Source organism: Thamnophis elegans, chromosome Z (genome assembly GCF_009769535.1).
Source record: "Thamnophis elegans isolate rThaEle1 chromosome Z, rThaEle1.pri, whole genome shotgun sequence".
Lineage (NCBI taxonomy): Eukaryota > Metazoa > Chordata > Lepidosauria > Squamata > Colubridae > Thamnophis > Thamnophis elegans.
The window spans coordinates 145,024,116-145,039,829 of NC_045558.1; the positions used below are offsets into that span (position 1 = coordinate 145,024,116).

Here is a 15,714-nt window from a genome sequence, read left to right on the forward strand (position 1 = left end):
AAAAAAATGCGATTTATGACCATTTTTCACACTTACGACCCTCCTGGTCGTGTCCTCAAGGCTCAGGCGCTCCCCAACCGACTCGTCCTTAAGACGGTCGGGAAGATTCCCCCTCTTGCGACCGCGACAATCGGGGCAGCCCGATTCGCTTAACAACCATGTGACTCACTTCACGGGAAAAAGGTCATTGAATGGGGCAAAACTCACTTAACAATGGTCTGGCTTAGCGACAGAAAGGTTGGGCTCGGTTTTGGTCGCAAAGCGAGGACTCCCTATGTTCTGTGATTCTGCATGGGGAGCTGGAGACAAGATGCATTTTGGGAAGTGAGTTTTCCCCTTTTTTATGGCCTTTCTTGCTGCGGCCGTTAAGCAAATCCTTAAATGAACTGTTCGTAAATGGAGGATCAGCCTGTAAGTAGAGGTCATTCTAAATCAGGGTTTCTCAACCTTGGCCACTTGAAGATGTCTGGACTTCAATTCCCAGAATTCCCCAGCCAGCGAATGTTGAGAAACACTGTTCTACGTAAACTTATCCTCTCTCCCGCCCTTCTTCTGCAGCCTGTCCGGCGGGGATGTTCAAGGCCGTCCAAGGGGAGGGGGGCTGCCAGCTCTGCCCGGCCTTCAGCATGTCCCCCTCCCCGGGCTCCAGCGAGTGTTCCTGCCGCATCGGCTTCTACCGTACGACGAAGGAGCCAGTCACCAAGCAGTGCTCCAGTGAGTAGCCGCAGGGCAGCAGAGCTAGAGGGTGGGTGGGTGGGTGGGTGGAGGGGTATAATGGGGGTGTGGGAGGGTGAGGGCTGGGTGGAGGGGTTTGGGGGGGCTAGAAGAGCAAAAATGGGGGTCTTGGGGGTGACAGAGAAGGCTGGAAAGAGGGATTTGGGGGGAGTAGAAGGAGGGTGAGTGGAGGGTTTTTTTGAGGGGGGAAGAGAGGGCTGGGGAAGGGTCTCTTGGGGGTTAAGAGAGTGAAGAATGGGTGGAAAAGTTATTTGGGGGTGGGGCGAGTTTTAAGGCTGGATGGAGGCATTTTGGGGGGGATAGGAGAGCAAAAGTGGGGGTTTGGGGGATGGGGGAAAAGGCTGGAAAGAGGGATTTGGGGGAAGTAGAAGGCAGGTGAGTGGAGGGTTTTTTTGAGAGGGGGGAAGAGAGGGCTGGGGAAGGGTCTCTTGGGGGTTAAGAGAGTGAAGAATGAGTGGAAAAATTATGTGGGGGTGTGGCTTTCCCAAGACTGACCCTGCTCTCTCTCCCCCCCTCCTTCCCAGCCACGCCGTCTGCCCCACGCAGCATCGTGGCCAGGATCAACGGCTCGGTGGCCGTGCTGGAGTGGAGCGAGCCCTTGGAGAACGGGGGCCGGGATGACGTCTCGTACCACCTCCGCTGCCAGGCCTGCCCCGAACGGCAGAGCTGTCAGGAGTGTGCCCGCCTGGCCTATGCCCCCCGGTCTCGGGGGCTGGTGGAGCGCACGGTCACCGTGGAGGGTCTCCAGCCCTACATCACCTACTCCTTCCAGATCCAAGCCGTCAACGGGGTCTCCGACCTCAGCCAAAACCCACCCCAGTCGGAGTCCATCAACATCACCACCAACAAGGATGGTAGGTCCGCTCCCGGAACGGCATCGCTCGGCCAAAGCGGAGCCTGAGCAGAGGTGGCCCCACTCCATGCCTCCCACCCCGGATCCCCAAGCCCCGGGTCACAGGTCCCCTTTGCAGATATGCTGTAACTTCAAACGGTTACTAAGCGAGCAGTCATAACTTGAGGACTAACTGTAGGGTTAGTATGGAACGGAGGATCTGTTAGGTGAAGCTAAGATATCGGGGCTGCAGTTCCAGGGCGTGAACTTCAGATGGCAGCCAGGAGCCCGAAGTATCTGCCTCTCTCTTCTCTCTACCCCCATCTAGTGGTCGTGTTGATTTTTGCAGCCCAGATAAGGCTGTCGGAAGCTCCAGCTCACTGCTCTTTTTCTCCCGCCAGTCCCTCACCCCGTGTCCGAGATCCAGCAAACCTCCGTCAGCCCCAGCACCATCACCTTGGCCTGGCCCTTCATCCAGCCGCCAACCGGGAGCATCTTGGATTACGAGGTCAAGTATTGCGAGAAGGTAAATGTGGTTTTTTTCCCCCCCCTTGGAAGTTTTTAATTTTCCTTCCAAAGTCAAAATAGAGACCGAAGGAAAAAAGGAGAAACGAATAAACAGCAACCAGACAACAAAAATAGCAATAATATCAATAATAATATCAATATAGTGATTATTATTATTATTATCAGCTCCTAATTGATAAAATGATATTAGAAAATTGTAAGAACAGAAAAACGAACTTGAATATGGTCTGGATTGATTACAAAAAGGCATTTCACTCACTGCCACATAGTTGGATCATAAAATGCTTAGAAACAACTGGCATTAGCAAAAATATTACATCCTTTACTGAAAAGGCAATGAAACAATGGAGAACTGAGTTGGCAGTAGGGAATGAGAGCTACGGAATGGTTAATATCAAGCGAGGAATTTTCCAGGGTGATTCACTTTCACCTCTTCTCTTCATCATCGCAATGATCCCACTATCAGTAATCTTAAAAAAAATGAAATTAGGCTACCAAATAGTATTGGTATTGGTATTTTATTATTTGTATGCCGCCCTTCTCCGGGAGGACTCAGGGCGGCGAACAATTCAAAGGGGGAAAAAAGGGGGAACATAAAAGACAAAATACAAATAATAAAAGTCAACAACAGTCGCACAACCATACATGTCGAGAGGGGAGGGAACTCATCACCCCCAGGCCTGCCGGCAGAGCCAGGTTTTGACGGCTTTTCGGAAGGCCTGGAGAGAGGTGAGGGTCCGAATCCTTGCGGGGAGTTCATTCCAGAGGGCCGGAGCTGCCACAGAGAAGGCCCTCCCCCGGGTAATAGCCAGGTGGCATTGGCTGGTAGATGGCACCCGGAGGAGGCCAACCCTGTGAGATCTAATGGGTCTGTGGGAGGTAATTGGCAGCAGGCGGTCTCTCAAGTACCAAATAGCCAAAGAAGCTGAAAAAATTTCGCATCTACTATATATGGATGATTTGAAACTCTATGGAAAGTCAGAAATAGAAATCCAATCATTGACAAACACAGTCCGAGTATTCAGCACCGATATTTCAATGCAGTTTGGCATGGAAAAATGCGCCACTGTATCCATAAAAAGGGGCAAAATCACTGCATGCTGAGGGAATTGAAATGCCCAATGGCCAATTAATTAAATGCAAAGAAAATGAAGCCTACAAATACTTAGGCATTCTGCAGTTGGATAACATCAAGCATGGAGAAGTAAAAACTGTAGTCAGGCGAGAGTACACCAACAGAGTCAGGAAAATTTTGAAATCTAAATTGAATGGTGGAAATACAATCAAGGCCATAAATACCTGGGCAATACCAGTTATAAGATACACAGCTGGTATAGTTAACTGGACACAAGCTGATTTGGACCTTTTGGACCGAAAAACCAGGAAACTAATGACAATGCACTACAGTTTACATCCACGTGGTGATACTGATAGACTATACCTGCCACGAAAATCAGGTGGCAGAGGATTATTACAAGTGAAGCAAACAGTTGAAGAAGAAAAACATGCATTGGCTGATTATTTAAAAGAAAGTCAAGAACATCTATTAATCGAAGTAAAGAACAAAAATCTACTGAAGGCCCAACAGACGAAACAAGAATACAGAAAAGATGTGATAAAATCAGGAATGGAGAGTTGGCAGAACAAAGCACTGCATGGCCAATTTCTGGAAAAAATAAAAGATAAAGTGGACAGTGAACAAACTTGGTTATGGTTAAAAGCAGGTACATTAAAGAAAGAAACAGAGTCACTAATCCTGGCTGCGCAAGAACAAGCTATCCGCACAAATGCCATTAAGGCCAAAATCGAAAAATCCTCTGATGATGCCAAATGCAGACTTTGCAAAGAAGCTGATGAAACTGTTGATCACATACTCAGCTGCTGTAAAAAAATCGCGCAGACTGATTATAAATTGCGGCACAATTCAGTAGCACAAATGATCCATTGGAATTTGTGCAAAAATTACAATATTAAAACAGCAACAAACTGGTGGGAACATCAGCCTGAAAAAGTCACCGAAAATCAGATGGTCAAGATCTTGTGGGAGCAGCCAATTATTTCAACGTAAGTCCTTATTTCCACCCACTTTTGCCACCTTTTGGCCCACGGTTATTAAGTGAACACACCGTCGTTAAACGAATCCATCTTTCCCCCCCCCCTTCGACTTTCTTTCTTGGGTTATCCAAACAGCGCATCGAAATGCAAATGAGGCCTTTGAGCGTTGTGCGGAAATTACGCTCCGGTTGAAAGGCAGATAAAGATCATTAGCGCCTCCCGGCCCGCCGTGTACCGACGGGAAGGACTCGGAAACCCCTGGCCAGATGCGCACGCCTGTTCAGACGTGGGATGGAAGGAAGGAGGCTCCGGCAGGGGATTCTCCTCCAGGGGAGACGGCAGCAAAGGCCCGCGATCTCACTCCCCGTCTCTCCTCTTGTAGGGGGCTGGTGGCTACAAGTTCGAGAAGACGCGTGAGAACCGAGTGACCCTATCCGGGCTGCGTCGAGGAGCCGCATACATTGTGCAAGTCCGGGCGCGTTCGGAGGTCGGCTACGGAGGATTTGGGCCAGAAAAGACCTTCCAGACGTACGGATCTGGTAAGACCCCCTTTTCTGGGTTGCGAGCGAGGGTCCTCGGGGGTCCTCTGAGCTTGCTTATTTTATGACGTGACGTAGTTGGGCCATGGGACGTCTGCAAGAAAACCGAGAAGCTGTGAGAGCGCCAAGGACCCCCACTACCCTCCTTGTTCTCCCCCCCCTCCAACTACTCCTCCTCACCCGCTAAAGATGCTTCGAAGTTGTAAATGGGCAAAGCCAATTTGGTCTCGTGGGGGAGGCACCAAGCCTTGAAACCAGGAGGTGGTGAATTCTAGTGCCATCTTAGGCAGGAAAGCCAGCTTGGGTGACTTTGGGCCAATCACCGGGAAATTGGGAGTTCTGAATCCCACTTTAGGCAGGAAACCTGGCTGAGTGATTTTGAGCCAGTCACCAGGAGACAGGGAGCTATAGTTTCCCCACGAGGGTTTTTTTAATAGATTTGCAATGAAGCCCTTTTAAAATGACAAAAAAAACCCAGAATGGAACGGAGAGGAGAGGAAAGAGAAGATAAAAGAGGGAAGGGAAGGAAGAAAAGAGGGAAGGGGGAGGAGAGGAAAGGAAAGGAGAAAGGAAAGAGGGGAGAGGAGGAGAAGAGAGGAGGAGAAAGGAAAGGAAAGGGGGGCAGAGAGGAAAGGAAGAGAGGAGAGGAAAGGAAGATAAAAGAGGGAAGGGAAAGAGGAAAAGAAAGGAAAGAGAGAGGAAAAGGAAGTGGGGAGAGGAGGAGAGGGAAGGAAAGGAGAAAGGAAAGAGGGGAGAGGAAGAAAGGAGAAGAAAGAAGAAAGGAAGATAAAAGAGGGAAGGGAAAGAAAGGAAAGGAAAGAGAGGAGGAAAGGAAAGGGAAGAGGGGAGAGAAGGAGAGAGAGAGGAGAAGAGAGGAAAGGAAGATAAAAGGAAAGGAACGGTGTTTTTCGCCCACCAAGTTTTAAGAGTCCAGACTCTGCCAGTTCTCGACTCGAACTCCCCATCCGGATCCCGCCTGCTCCCTTCCCATCATTCCTTGCTGCTTCTGACCCCTTTGCCCCTCTTCCCGGCAGAGTCGGGGAGCAGCACGGAGAAGCTGGCGCTGATCGTGGGCACGGCCGCCTTGGGGACCCTCCTCGTCTTGGCCGTGGTGATCGTAGCTGTGGTCTGTCTCCGGTAAAGGCGCTGCTTCACAATCGGAGGAGTGGGAGGGGCCAGGAGGACGTGGGAGGGGCTTAGCCAAGACTAGGGGAGAAGCGGCGCCCGGGAGTTTCGGCATCGAAGGTAGCCTTGTACAAATCGGGGAGGCGCAGAGTGGGGTGAAGGATGTTCAGGATTGACCAGCGGGGTGATTCTTGAATTGAGGCATGGGGGGTGTGGCTAATGGGAGAGGGAGGGGCTAAGTGGGGGTGGGAGGGGCTTCAGGCGAGCAAGCGGCCTTCACACCATCTTTCTACCGTTTCCGCTAGGCGCCAGGGTTCTTCTGCCTCACGAGAGCAAGAATATTCAGACAAACCCGGACAATACCTGATTGGGCACGGTGAGAATAGGAAGAGATTCATTGGGGTGGGGGGTGGCGGGTTTCTCTAAGGGGCCCTGTGGAATTGTGGGAGGGGGCTGGAGGGGAGTTAGGCTGTCGGGAATTTGTCTATTTGCAAAATCTACTAGCTGCCCATCACAGCCGCTCCTCTTCGGACCGAGGTCTCCTCAGAAAGCATGAATCACAATCTTAGTCCCCAAAACCATCTTTTTATTTCTACGGCTGTGAATTGTGGTCATTCACAGCCCATAATAAGTCACAAATAGTTTGTAAAGAGTCCTACAGAAGTCTGCCAAAGTCTTTCAAGGCAAGGCTGAGAAACACCCACCTTTCTCTCCCTTGAAACGCTGCCGGAGCCTTAATGGCCAATTCGTTTTGCAAAGGCCAAATTGAGCACAGAGTCAAACGGAGCTTCAGAGTTTGAACCGAACAAAACGAACAAAATTTGCTCCCTGCAAAGGCTCATGTCCCGTTTGCTCCGCTTTTATGTCTTATGGGAGGGGCCAATCACCTCCAAGCCTTACTCCCAAGTCGGCCCTTTTGTCTTAACTGTTCTTGCCTTCTGGCAGCTCTGCGCATGCGCGCACTGGGAACAGGCTCACACTGTTCTTCTGCCTCGCTGGTATCACACTCCGGAGGCAGCTCATAACTTCCAGACGGCCTTGGCCCCGCTCTCTGCCTCCGACGCAGAGCCCTCGTTCGAGCCTCCCCCAGACTCCAGGACTGGCCCATGTCCCTCCCCAACCTCCTCACTGTCCGACTCGGCTGCCAGCTCCACTGACCACTGGCGGACCACAACGGCATAATCTGGAACGGCTTTGCGCTATAAAAAGACAGAACTACAGAGAACTGTAAATAGAATGAGGGCCATCCTTGACTTACGACGGTGCAGAATTTATGTCGCTAAGCGAGACGGTTTGTAAGTGTGTTTTGCCCCCTTTCACAACCTTCCCTTGCCCGCCGGGGTTAAGTGAACTGCGGTGGTCATTCGGAGAGGAACCCGGTTGTTAAGTGAATCCTGCTTCGCCTGTAACCCTTTGCTGGTCAGAAGGTCACCAGTGGGGGTCGTGTGAACCCCCCCATCCATCCCCCGGGACACTGCAACCGTCGTAAATAGGACTCAGTGGTCCAGCATCCTAATGTAAATCACATTGCGGGTGGTCGTAAGAGTGAAAAAAAGGTCAAAAGAGTGAACAATAATCCAAGGGTGAAAAATGGCCGTAACTCCCTTTTTCTGGTGCCGTCGTAACTTCGAATGGTCACTAAGTGAACAGTCGCAAGTCGAGGACTGCCTGTACTGCTAAGAAAATCAAACCGGCTGGGGGGAGCTCCCTTAACGGCTGCCCGCCTGACCCATCTTCGGACAGGTACCAAAGTCTACATTGACCCTTTCACCTACGAGGACCCCAACGAGGCCGTGCGAGAGTTTGCCAAGGAGATCGACGTCTCTTACGTGAAGATCGAGGAGGTCATCGGGGCAGGTAAGGATCGGGCCCATCGCGCTGCGCCCCCTCCCGCCACTTCCTTTCTGGGGGGCTGCGAGAAAGGGCGGAGTCCTCTCTCTCTCTCTGGGAAAAGGAATTGCATGCGAGTTTTGTGGCCCATTTGTGGTCCTTTTGGGGTGGGGGGGATTATGGGAACTGGGGAGGGGTTCCAAAAAGGTCAAGAGGGCAGCCACAACTGGGTGTCAATGTGTGTCGCGACGCACATGAAGCTTTGCTTCGATCCCATGCAGCTAGTCCTCAGCGTACGACCAAATCAGTACCAGAATTTCGTGAAGTAATTTGCACCTGATTTAAGCACCTTACTTTCCTATGGTTCTTAAGTGAATCTCTAGAGCCGTTAAGCGAGTCGTGTGGTCACTAAGCAAATTCCCCATTGGCTTCACTGGCCGGAAGCCGGCTGGGAAGGTCGCCAATACACACACCCACACACAAACAAACACAAACACAAACACACACACCGAGACGCTGAGACTGTCCCAAATAATTCTGGTCGCCAAGCACGTGAATTTTTTTTTTTATCATGTGGCTGTGGAGATGCTGCGACGGTCGTAAGTATGAGGACCAGTTGAAGTCACTTTTTTCAGTCCTGTGTTAACTTTGGTCACTAAACAAATGGTCGTAAGTCAAGGACTACCTGGATAGCATTTCAGCAGAACTGAGGGTCATTTCTCCGAGTGACAATCGGCAGTTCTATCCTCTTCGTTGATCTCTTCCTCAACCGAGAACGGAGTTGTTACACCGTAGCTAAAATGGGCCGGCGACTACGAGGACTTTACAACCGGTGGACTTAAAACTCCCAGAATTCCCCAGCCATCAAGGGTTGAACACCAGGATTCCAGCACGGATAGGACAAGAACAAATGTGACGGGGCTACGTTATTGCGTTTTTTGATAGGATAACTTTCCTTATATGTAGATGGTGGGAATGCGGTAAACATAATATATCTTGACTTCAGCAAAAGTGGGGAAAAAAGCATTCGCTGGCTGGGGAATTCTGGGAGTTGAAGTCCGGACATCTTCAAGTTGCTAAGGTTGAGAAACACTGTCCTATGTAATTATTAAGCAGCCTCCTTCCTCTCTGCTGGACCTCCCCCCCCCCCTCGCAGGTGAATTCGGGGAGGTCTGCCGGGGTCTTCTGAAGGTGCCGGGTAAGAAGGAGATCTATGTGGCCATCAAGACCCTGAAGGGGGGCTACACGGAGAAGCAGCGGCGGGAATTCCTGAGCGAGGCCAGCATCATGGGCCAGTTCGAGCACCCCAACATCATCCGCCTGGACGGGGTCATCACCAGCAGCGTCCCCGTCATGATCGTCACCGAGTTCATGGAGAACGGCGCCCTCGACTCCTTCCTGCGGGTGAGGAGAGCAGAGGGGGGCGCGGGGGGCGGGGGGAGAGGCGCCACGAGAAACCGTTTGGGGGTTCAGTTCTTAGTTTATTCTTTCATTTTAGTTTTTTAGTTTAGGTTTTAATTTATTCTTTCATTTTAGTTTTTTAGTTTAGTTTAGTTTTTAATTTATTCTTTTATTTTAGTTTTTTATTTTATTTTAGGTTTTAATTTATTCTTTCATTTAGTTTTTTAGTTTAGGTTTTAATTTATTCTTTCATTTTAGTTTTTTAGTTTCGTTTAGTTTTTAATTTATTTCATTTTAGTTTTTTAGTTTAGTTTTCAGTTTATTCTTGTTTTAGGTTTTTAGTTTAGTTCAGTTTTTAGTTTATTCTTTCATTTTAGTTTTTTAGTTTATTCTTTTATTTTAGTTTTTAGTTTAGGTTTTAATTTATTCTTTCATTTTTTTAGTTTTAGTTTTTAGTTTATTCTTATTTTAGTTTTTTAGTTTAGTTCAGTTTTTAGTTTATTCTTTTATTTTAGATTTTTATTTTATTTTTTATTTTGTTTTAGTTTTTTAGTTTAGTTTATTATTTCATTTCATTTTATTTATTTTATTTTATGTTTTAATTTATTTCATTTAACGTTTTATTTCATTTTTTACTTTATTTGATTTTATTTTTTATTATTTGATTTTATTATTTTGTTCGATTTTTATTTTATTATTTCGTTTTATACTTTTATTTTATTTCATTTTTTGTTATTTGTTATTTTTATTGTATTATTTCACTTCGTTTTATTATTATTTTATTTCATTTTACTTAATGGTTTTGTTTCATTGCTTTGTTTTTATTATTGTTATTATATTTTAGTTTTTATTTTAATTTTATTTCTTTCACCCCCTCCCTTTTTTCTTTGGGAAGGGAGGGGGCCGTACAAAGCTCTTCCTCTGGTTCGTTGCTCAAGAAATCCACAGTCCCGTCCAGTTGATCCAAGGATCTCCAACTTTGGGCACTTTAAGCCTTGTGGACTTCAACTCCCAGAATTCCCCAGCCAGCATGGGAACTCATGAGGGGGCCCTGATAACCCCCCTCCCTGTCTGTCCCTACTGGGGGGTCACTCCCATCATGGCTGGCTGGGGAATTCTGGGAGTTGAAGTCCACAAGTCTTAAAGAGGAGGAGGTTGGAGACCCCAGCCGAAAGTTTTCAATGCTCGATTTTAGAGATTTTAGAATGAAGGAGAAACTTCCTGACCCTGGGAACAATGAACCAGTGGAACAACTTGCCACCGGAAATTCTGAATTCTCCAACAATGGAGGTTTTTAAGAAGAGACGGAAAGTCTTTGCAATCCTTTATTCCTCCCGACAACAACCTGGGATGCGGGTCAAACGTCGTCCGGTATTTTCCCACTCCACTGAGAGGGTCTTCAACACTCCCCCCACCCGCCCCACCTCAGGGGTCCTGACCCTCCTGGTTTCCTCCCCACAGTTGAACGACGGTCAGTTCACGCCCATCCAGCTGGTGGGGATGCTACGGGGCATTGCGTCCGGAATGCGCTACCTCTCCGACATGAGCTACGTCCACCGCGACTTGGCAGCCCGTAACATTCTGGTCAACAGTAACCTGGTTTGCAAAGTTTCCGACTTCGGGCTGTCTCGCTTCCTGGAGGAGAATTCCTCGGACCCAACGTACACCAGCTCGTTGGTACGTCCGGCTCGTCCTCCCCTACCCCTCCCTGGACACAAGGGGAGCAGGGAGGACTTGATCCCTCTCCCCTGCCCGTTGCAAGGGGGGTGGACTAGATGATCCTCTGCTGACGCCAATTCTACCCCCCTCTTTCCTCAGGGGGGCAAGATCCCGATCCGCTGGACGGCCCCCGAAGCCATCGCCTTCCGGAAGTTCACATCGGCCAGCGACGCCTGGAGCTACGGCATCGTGATGTGGGAGGTCATGTCGTTTGGGGAGAGGCCCTATTGGGACATGTCCAACCAGGATGTGAGTGCCCCCCCCCCCGTGAGGACGACTTTGGGGGAGAGGGCCCTCCAAATGCCCCCATCCAGCTTCTCCCCTTCCCCGTTAGTTGGAGGGAAGCAACCTAGAACTAAGGAGGGATTTCCTGACGGGGAGGACAATTAACTAGTGGAACAGCTTGCCACCAGAAATTGTGGCTGCTTCGTCACTGGAGGTTTTTAAGACAAGAATGGAGAGATACTTGGTGTAGGAATGGTGTAAGGTCTCCTGCTAGAGCAGGGGGTTGGACTAGATGACCTCCAAGGTCCCTTTCAGCCCTACGATTCTATTATAATCAGCAGAAGAGGTTGCCTCCAAAAGTTATGGGTGCCTCCATCACTGGAGGCTTTGAAGAAGAGATTAGACAACCATCGATTCCGAAGGGTGTAGTAAGGTCTCCTGCTTGATCAGGGGGCTGGACTAGAAGACCTCCAAGGTCCCTTCCTACTCTTGTCATTCTCTTCTCTCCCCTAGCTTTGCTCCAGCCCCCTGGGGGGGACTGGTGGCATCTCTGACCTTCATGGCAGGGGGGAAAGGCTACCGGTTCGGGCTGAGTCACCCGAACCGGTAGTAAAAAAATACTTTAAAAAAATGTTCCAACGATAGTCGCACGGCTGATCTTCCTCCTCACCCCAGGTGATCAACGCCATCGAGCAGGATTACCGCCTGCCGCCCCCCACTGACTGCCCCACCTCCCTGCACCAGCTGATGTTGGACTGCTGGCAGAGGGACCGTAATGCCCGGCCTCGTTTCGCCCAGATCGTCAACTCCCTGGATAAGCTCATCCGGAATCCCGCCAGCCTCAAAATCGTCTCGCGAGGAAATGGGGGGTAAGTGGGACACACACACACACACACACATGCACACCAAAGCTTGGCACCTGGGCTGTGCGTGCAGGAGCCTCTCAGGGCACATTTAGAGGTGGACAGAAGTGTGCCCTCACTGTGCCCATCACCTTGTCGCTTCGGAAAAGTGGGGTAGTTTTCACATGAACACGGGGCCAAGTTTGGAGACTGCCTGATGCAGATCACATTTGCTGAGAAGGTAACTTTCTTAATAGATAGCAGGAATGCGGCCAACATAATATATCTTTTGACGTCAGCAAAGTGTAAAAAAGAGGCGTTTTCAGGCCATTTACTGGCGTTTTCAGGCCATTTTCTGAGGTGTTTTTAGGCCGTTTTTCAGGCCATTTTCTGAGGCTTTTTCAGGCCATTTTCTGAGGCGTTTTCAGGCCATTTTCTGAGGCGTTTTCAGGCCATTTTCTGAGGCGTTTTCAGGCCATTTTCTGAGGCATTTTCAGGCCATTTTCTGAGGCATTTTCAGGCCATTTTCTGAGGTGTTTTCAGGCCATTTTCTGAGGTGTTTTCAGGCCATTTTCTGAGGCATTTTCCGGCCATTTTCTGAGGCGTTTTCAGGCCATTTTCTGAGGCATTTTCCAGCCATTTTCTGAGGCATTTTCAGGCCATTTTCTGAGGCATTTTCAGGCCATTTTCTGAGGTGTTTTCAGGCCATTTTCTGAGGTGTTTTCAGGCCATTTTCTGAGGCATTTTCCGGCCATTTTCTGAGGTGTTTTCAGGCCATTTTCTGAGGCATTTTCAGGCCATTTTCTGAGGTGTTTTCAGGCCATTTTCTGAGGCATTTTCAGGCCATTTTCCGAGGCGTTTCTAGGCCGTTTTCCAGGGCGTTTTCAGGCCATTTTCTGAGGTGTTTTCAGGCTATTTTCTGAGGCGTTTCCAGGCAATTTTCAGTCTGTTTTCAGGCTGGTTTTTTAGGCCATTTCAGGCCTTTTTTTTGGATCATTTTTCATGTGCACCGGAAACCAGAGCAGCTGGTGATGTCGCGCTTGCCCACAGAGAGGGCTCTGTGTGTCAGATCTGGCACGTGTGCCATAGGTTCGCCGTCACACATGTAGGGATTTAGAGTTTGCCCATTTTCCTGTTGAGCAGCGACCTAGAAATAGAATTGGGTGGCTCACGAAGTCCAGGGTGGACTTCCAGGCTGTGGGTGGGCACCCAGATATTTTGGGGCACCCACTCCAGAGTTCCCTCACAGGACTTGCCTCTGGGCTGAGGGTTCCCAGAGCCCCTCCTTGAGCCTTCCTTCCCCCTTACCCTCCTTCTAGGCCGTCCCACCCTTTGCTGGACCAGCGGCTGCCCCACTACTCGTCCTTCGGGTCGGTCAGCGACTGGCTCCGTGCTATAAAGATGGGCCGCTACGAAGACAGCTTTGCCAACGCTGGCTTCACCTCCTTCGAGCTGGTCAGCCAACTTTCCTCCGAGTGAGTGGGGGGGGGGTCCGGGCGGAGGAGGGAGGGGCAGGAGGGCAGACAGACGATCCCGCTCACCCCTCCCCTTCCTCGATTTCCCTTCCGCAGAGACCTGCTGAGGATCGGAGTGACCTTGGCCGGACATCAGAAGAAGATCCTGTCCAGCGTCCAAAACATGCACGTCCAGGGCAAGGCTGCCACTTCATCCACGGCTGTCAAAACAGGACAGTTCTGACCACCACTTGGCCGAGAAGCACAGATTTGCCCGTCTCTGACTTTCGACCTCTTTTGGGGCCGGGGGCAGCCAGGAACTGGCCTGGGGGAGACGCCTCCTCTTGACTCACCCCACCAGCCTCCCCCCGTTCCCCGTCTCTCCTGCTCTTCTAGCTCCCCCCCCCATATATTCGCCCCTTCCCCGCTTTTGGGGGAAGATGTCCCAAAGTCACCCCTGGACCCTCTCGGACAGCTGTGTTCTGCGCCGGCTTCATGGCAGGGAAATTGGGGAGACGCCATCCCTCCCCCCTGGGATGGAGGCCACAGAGGCCGGTTGGCGGTGGGAGGGCTGAGAACTGGACCCCTCCCTCGACCGAGCTCCGAGGGATATCATGCCAAAGAAGATCAGCTCTTTCCAGCCAGTGGGATTCCCCCCCCCCAGCTGCAGGGGAACAGTTTCTGGAGGGGGGGGGCTTCGGAAGTGGGGAGAGAACGAAGCCCCCTCGGCAGGTGTTTGAGGCCTTCTGGAAGATACAGAGGTGGTGAAACTCGCCCGCCCACCCCAGGGGGAGATCAGGCACTCCTTCGCTGGCTGCTGACTTTGAAGCTGAGACTTGAACCCAGCACCTCTTCTGCCCAAGGAGGAGATGCCGCTGGGTGGTCTGGGTGGGGTGGGCAGCTGGTGCTCCCCGCCCTACTCTCTCTGGGGCCAGAAATCCAAAGAATTGGGAACTCTGCTTAGCAGCATGGCTCTGCCACAGAAAAGGGGCAAAAATTCGGGGTGGGGGGAGGGAAGGAGGGACATCTGAAGTTGTGGGGAATCCCAGGATGGGGCTGGCGAAGCCGACTGAAGCCTCCTTGGCGATCAGGCGACGGTGTCACCACGGATGAGGCCGTGTGGGTGATGCCATCCGAGGAAAAGAGAGGTGGGGGGGGGTTTCCCACGGCCCCTGGAGACCCTCGGGGGGGGGGGTGTCATGGCAGGGATCTCGTGGCGCCACAGCCAAGCCGGCCTCGTTGGCACGGGCACCTGCCAGCTGTGCCAAGGAGGGGGGGGCGATACACTAGCCTCTGGTGCTGCTGCTTCTGTAACGATTCTTTAGCCTTCATATTGAAGGTGTTCATATTGCTTTTTTTATTAAAACAAAACGGTGTATCTTCTAAGCCAAAATTAAAGGGGGGGTGGGTGGGGGCTGGTTGATGGCTGGTGGGGGATTTGGGGGGGGGGGCTGAGTTCCAGGGTGCCCCCCCTCCTTCTTGCCAAACACACAGGCACACGCCACCGCCGGTGCGCAAGATACTCGTACCTGGAATTGCAAAAGTTGGAAATTTTCAATACTATCTAGGTGGAATTTTGGGGGTGGGAGGGAGGGTTTCAATGCCAGGAGACCCCAGGATGCCTGTGGGGGTGCAGGGGTCCCCAAAATTCAAGGAGGGAACTGCGATGGCGCAACCAGCCCCCCCCCCCCCGCTTTCCTGCCTGTCATTGACTGTCCTATTAAGGGGGGGGGGGAGAGCAGAGATAAACAGGCCAACAGATAGAAGTAGCAAGTTGGAAGCTGCTCCCCCCCCCCAGGGAAAAATGCTAATTTAATTCTTTTTTTTTTAATTATCCACTTTTTTTTTTGTTTAATAAACAGAATCTTTTTATAAAAAAAAGAGAGAGAGAGAGTATTAAACTTGGTTTGCACAGGGAGATGGGGCCGAACGTTAAAAGTTGTGGGCACATTCACAAAAGGCCCCCTCCCCTTCGGGCTCTCTTGACGTCCGTTGAGACCCAATCGTGTGTGTGTGTGTGTGTGTGTGTGTGCGTGCGTGCGTGCTAGACAATATTCCAGGGTGTGTGAAAACTTGGATTTCGAAGTTTCAAAACGATAGTGTATATATGTATAAAAGTGAAGGTTCCCCTCGCACATCTGTGCCAGTCGTTCCCAAGACTCTAGGGGGCATTGGTGCTCATCTCCATTTCAAAGCCGAAGAGCCGGCACTGTCCGAAGACGTCTCCGTGGTCATATGGCCGGCGTGACTCAACGCCAAAGGCGCACGGAACACCGTTCCCTTCCCACCAAAGGTGGTGCCTATTTTTCTACTTGCATTTTTTAACGTGCTTTCGAACTGCTCGGTTGGCAGAAGCTGGGACGAGTCACGGGAGCTCACTCCGTTAACGCGGCGCTGGGGATTCGAACTGCCGACCTGATGGACAAGCT

The 15,714-nt window shown here is 50.6% G+C and overlaps 1 protein-coding gene across 1 annotated transcript in view; it reads left to right on the forward strand.

Annotated features, from left to right (window-relative positions):
• EPHB4 (EPH receptor B4) overlaps positions 1-15,132 on the forward strand; it is a 32,880-nt gene extending 17,748 nt beyond the window's left edge. Inside the window, exons 4-16 of the mRNA XM_032235651.1 lie at positions 559-714; positions 1,260-1,589; positions 1,969-2,093; positions 4,533-4,689; positions 5,724-5,826; positions 6,120-6,190; positions 7,558-7,671; positions 8,801-9,048; positions 10,507-10,722; positions 10,864-11,013; positions 11,665-11,858; positions 13,151-13,306; positions 13,403-15,132. Of these exons, the coding sequence (XP_032091542.1) occupies positions 559-714; positions 1,260-1,589; positions 1,969-2,093; positions 4,533-4,689; positions 5,724-5,826; positions 6,120-6,190; positions 7,558-7,671; positions 8,801-9,048; positions 10,507-10,722; positions 10,864-11,013; positions 11,665-11,858; positions 13,151-13,306; positions 13,403-13,529 (2,147 nt within the window). The 3' untranslated portion in view covers positions 13,530-15,132. The remainder of the gene's footprint in view (positions 1-558; positions 715-1,259; positions 1,590-1,968; positions 2,094-4,532; positions 4,690-5,723; positions 5,827-6,119; positions 6,191-7,557; positions 7,672-8,800; positions 9,049-10,506; positions 10,723-10,863; positions 11,014-11,664; positions 11,859-13,150; positions 13,307-13,402) is intronic.
• Positions 15,133-15,714: the final 582 nt, after the last annotated feature.